We start from the raw sequence: 4,893 nt of genomic DNA, 5'->3' as shown, positions 1-4,893 counted from the left end.
AATAAAGCAGGAAACATACACACATAGTGAGATATGAGGATTCTCCGAGCCTCTATGAGCAAAAGTAGCCCACTCCCACCTTCAAGCAGAACTGGAACCTCTGAGGTTCCAGTATATTTACTCTTTTGAATTTTAGGATTAACTCCAGGAGTGGGAGCTGAAGCTGTCAGCAGCCAGGAACATTTCAGTTTGAGTTGATTAGTCCAGGTTTTTCCTTTATCAGAAGTGGAGAGAAGTGGGCTGGAAAGGAGTGAATATGCAGAAAGTGCTTTGGTATTTGGGGAGGAGCTAGGAAAGGTGTAGGTGATGTGGTCAAGGTGACTGGGGAGGAAACAGAACACAGAGCGTTAGGATGGGGGTGGAGGGGACACTAAAGATGTAGGAAGAGATGAAGGTGGAAAACACCAAAAGTTTTACCTGTAGAGATGTCGCAAGAAGTATAGCAAAGACAAAGTCTTCCTGAGTCATAAAGGCAAGGGTCATTCCTACCCTTGAACAATAGTGGTCTAGGTGCCTACGTAATACATGAGGAAAATTGATACTGATAAAGACTAGTGACTGTTTCCTGCCAGGTAAGATTCAGAACGTCGTCCCTCCTAGGCATCTGTACTTGTATGTTAGAAGCTATGATATGAGATTATTGACAGAGTCTGTAATATTTTCTTGGTGAAATATACAACCTCTGAGTTATGCTAAGGATCATAGAACACTCTGGTATCTACATTTCACAGTCTGACACTAGCGTGATTGCAGGTGTGGGACTAGTGGGTGGGAAGATGGTGTGATCTGTGTGATTGTGGGTGGGTGTGGTGGGGGAATGGATGTTGTCTGAGTTAGATGGCATGTGCCTGTGTGTATCTGTGTGTGTAGTTGCGGTAAGAGGCACTGGTTTGAATCAGCATGGGGCTTGCCTTGTCCGACAGGCAGCTGTCAGCCAAGGGGCACTTCCAGTTGTAACTGAGAAATGGCAGTGTGCTATCTCTCCCGGAGCGGGATGATAGTAATTAATTGTTCATTGATCCCTGCAGGTCAGCTAGAGGTCAGGGAAGTTATTCTAGTGGCCTTATAGTTTGCCAGGCAACCGGGAGCAGTGGTTTGAAACCTTGGTGAGAGGTGAGAACTGTCCTGTGCCCTAAACCCTGATCCAAGGTGATGAGATAATTATGGTAACTTAACGTCTATGATTACAAATAATACACAAGTCAGCTGTTCAGAAGAACCATGCCAGCACACTATTTAAGACTTGGGGAGGAGGTGGAGAAAAGGTGTTTGACAGTGAACATTTTTCAGCACAGAATGGAACACTGCAATATGATTGTTATTACCATCACTTTCAAAAGCTTAGGTAAGTGTCCCTCTGTAGGTGAGACTGTGATTGGAGAACCCCATAGATCTCATCTTGGATCCACATAGGTGATTGCATTCTAAGAGAACTCCTGCACAATCTGAAGGGCTCGTGCACAGTGAGGGGATAAACAAAGACTCAGTTCAGGCTCCAGCACTTCTACAAAGTCTTCTTCCATCTGCCACATTCTTCCAGCCTTCAGTGTTCTCCAACACATGACAGGGACACCCTCCTTTCATCTGTGCAGTCTTTATTCTGCAAATATTAACGGTGCCTCTCTTTTGTTCCAGGCACCATGCTAGGTGTGCATGTTGCATCTAAGTTCCCATGGAGCTTGTGTATGTCCTGAATGGTTTTCTCTGTCAACATCTCCCCTCTCCAACTAGATTGTAAGCTTTTCAAAGGCTGGCCATGTTACCTGTTTTAAACAACAGCCACAGCAAACATTTATTGACTGTTAGACTGGGCCGGGCACGTGGAAAGCTCCATAAAGCTTAGCACAGGGCCACATCGACTAGTCCCTCAATAAATATTGATTAATTAAAAAAAATAGGGAACTGAATTGTCGAGCTGATCATGGGGATGGTGAGGAGTGCAAGTGGGGTGTTGCTGTGGTGAAGTCTTGGTAGGTTCATTGTCTCCTGTGGGATGAGATTCAGAATAACGTCCCTCTGAGGCATCTGTACTTGTATGTCAGAGGCTATGCGGTGAGGTTATTGACAGAGTCTGTTGTGCAAACTTTCTTTGTGAAATATACTATCTCTAAGTTATGTTAGGGCTTATATAACAATCTGGTGTCTACATTTCAGGGGCATTTTAATTCAGAGAAGTGAGTGTTGGGGTGAAATCAGGGATCTGCTTTTCTCTTGAAATATTGATAGAAGGTTCTTTCTGTGCACCTGCACTTCTCTATTGGATGGCGCTGGATGTGGTTGCCTTTTGTGGCTCTTGGTTGCAATACAGTTCTCTTGTTGAAATGACCTCCCTCTGACTGACGCCTCCGCCCTAGGCTCATCAATGGCTACCAAAGCCAATGGACACCTTGTGGAACATAGTGTGGCATTTCACCCATGGCCTTCATGAAATGTGCCCTTTTGTAGTCCATGATCCTAGGCTCTTGTAGTTTTCCCTCCACCTTTTTAGTGTTGTTCTCAGTCCCCCTCATGGGCTCTCCAGGTGTTCCTCTATCTCTTCTAAGTTCTCCATTGTAATTGCTACCTATAGTCTCTATCTTCAGTGAGATAGATGTCTCTCCCCAGCCCCAAGTCCTTGTTTCTTTGGACTTCATAGGCAGATGTCTGCACCTGAATAACCCATACCCATCTTAAACTAGTAAATAAAAATGGAATGCATGATCATGTCTCTGTCTCCCACCTTCACCTCTATACCTGTTCTCCATTTAGTAAATGGCACCTCCATACACCTGCCCAAGTGAGAAGCCTGGGGGTCATCCTTGACCCTCTCCTTTCCCTCGCCCCTCACCCAGTTGTTCTCCAATCCCTGGGATGAGTCTATCTCCTAAATATGTCTTGTATCCCTGTTACCTTCTTCACCTGCCAGGCCACCAAGATCGTTCACTCCTCGCCATCTCCTTCTTAGGGCATTGAAATGGTTGCTGAAATCGTCCCCCTGTTTATCCCTTGCCCACTACCATTTGTTTCCCACCTCCCTCTTAGAGATCTTTTAAGAAATGCAGATTACGGTTGCCGCCCCACAATGCAAAGGTCAACGGTGATGCCATCTGGAGCGTGCTTGGAATCCAGCAGGCGGTTGCTGCCAAGTCTTCCACAACCTCCGCGGTCTGGAGCTGGCCTCCCCCGCCGCCGCCCCAACCGCCGCCCCCGCCGCCATCACCACCACCATCACCTCCGCCGCTGCCTCCTTGGGGCCCTCCTCCTTCACCGCCCCTTTAGCCACCTCTACACATTCTAGGCTTTCTGTCCTGGAGAAGAAGCTATAATCGGTCTCCCTGTGGGCCCGGTGCGCAGCCATGGCGGATGGCAGCGGCTGCAGCGGCGGTGCAGGCCAGGCCTCGGCGGGGGCAGCCACGGGCGCAACCCGGGCCAGCGGGGGCGGCGGCCCCATCGACCCGGCCTCGTTGCCCCCTGGCGACCCTCGGCTCATCGCTTTCATCGTGGGGCAGCTCAAGAGCCGGGGCCTTTTTGACAGCTTCCGCCGGGACTGCAAGGCTGATGTGGACACCAAGCCAGCTTACCAAAACCTGAGCCAGAAAGCGGATAATTTTGTGTCGACACATCTGGACAAGCAGGAATGGAATCCTCCAACGAACGAAAACCAACTGCGCGATGGTCTGAGGCGGAGTGTGGTTCAGTCAGGGAGGTCAGAAGCTGGAGTGGACAGGATTATTTCTCAGGTGGTGGATCCAAAACTAAACCACATCTTCAGGCCACAAATAGAACAAGTAATTCATGAATTCCTGGTGGCCCAGAAAGAAGCAGCTGTGCCAGCACTCCCTCCAGAGCCGGAAGGCCAGGACCCTCCAGCTGCGTCTCAGGACACTTCCTAAGAATATGCCTGACAGCTTTTGAAAGCGCTATTTAATTTTTGGTGAAGAAATGGATTCGGTTACATAAGAGTGCAGTTTCAGACTGAAGATAGGCCAAGTTCATCACTGAGCTCAAGATTTCCACCTCGACCATGAGCAGTGACCAGATTGAAAGGGAAGCAAGTTCAGCAGAGAGAAAGTTGACCGCCTTGCCCCCTGCATTGCGCTGCCATTTGGCCAGCCTTTCCAAGGGCATGACACCAAGCACACACTACAGAGAGGGAAACACTACCGCCACCCAGGATTGTCCTGAAACAGACATCTATACTTGAACATGGAGACTGCACAAGGATTTTAGAGTTTGTGCTCTGGGATAAACGAAAGCTACAGCGACAGAACATAACCAATCCCAAAGACAATTTCAAAGAACAATGACAGTAAAGGTTAACTGGGAGGAGTATTTGACAGTACTTATTTGATATTGTCTCTCAGAGTTGCAAACGAGATTGTATACAACATTAGTGTCAGATAGCTTTAAATTTGTGATCTTCTTGTACATGAATCTTCTAGCCAGTTTCCTTTCCTTTGTAAGAGATAACAAAACATGAAACCCTGGAATAAGTGAGAAGTTCAGACATTAGGTATAAGGAAACTCATTTGCAGACTCTCTGTCCAAGGCTGCTTCCTGTCTTGCAGGGGCTAGTGAGTCTTGGGTGTGTTTATGTTATTCTTACATTTGTGTTGTATTAGAAAAGTGGATGGTCAATAAATGGCTTATCTTTCAACAGCAACAACAAAAAAGAAATGCAGATTTACATCCTTGTCCTCTTTAAGCTCCGTCAGTTTTCTGATATTTCTAGAAGGTCAGACACCTGGCATGGTTTATGAGGCCCATGATAATGGGGCCCCTGGTCACCTCTGCTGCCCCATACACTGTCATTTCTCATACGACGACCATGCCCATGATTATCTTGGACACCCTGTGTTCTCTCTGCTCACTGTGAAGGGAATGCTCTCAACCACTCCTACCTTCCTTTAAGAC

General features: G+C 47.5%; 1 protein-coding gene across 1 annotated transcript; it reads left to right on the top strand.

Annotated features, from left to right (window-relative positions):
* The first annotated feature begins 3,108 nt into the window (after nt 1-3,108).
* Nucleotides 3,109-4,660, top strand: BOD1L2 (biorientation of chromosomes in cell division 1 like 2). The gene has a single exon (XM_055298142.2). It carries the CDS (start codon nt 3,336-3,338, stop codon nt 3,870-3,872), a length of 537 nt encoding a protein of 178 aa, XP_055154117.2. The 5' UTR covers nt 3,109-3,335; the 3' UTR covers nt 3,873-4,660.
* The last annotated feature ends 233 nt before the right edge of the window (nt 4,661-4,893 follow it).

This window comes from Symphalangus syndactylus, chromosome 1 (assembly GCF_028878055.3).
Source record: "Symphalangus syndactylus isolate Jambi chromosome 1, NHGRI_mSymSyn1-v2.1_pri, whole genome shotgun sequence".
Taxonomy (NCBI): domain Eukaryota; kingdom Metazoa; phylum Chordata; class Mammalia; order Primates; family Hylobatidae; genus Symphalangus; species Symphalangus syndactylus.
The sequence above is the reverse complement of the archived record's forward strand: the minus strand, read 5'-3'. Positions and strand labels throughout refer to the sequence as shown.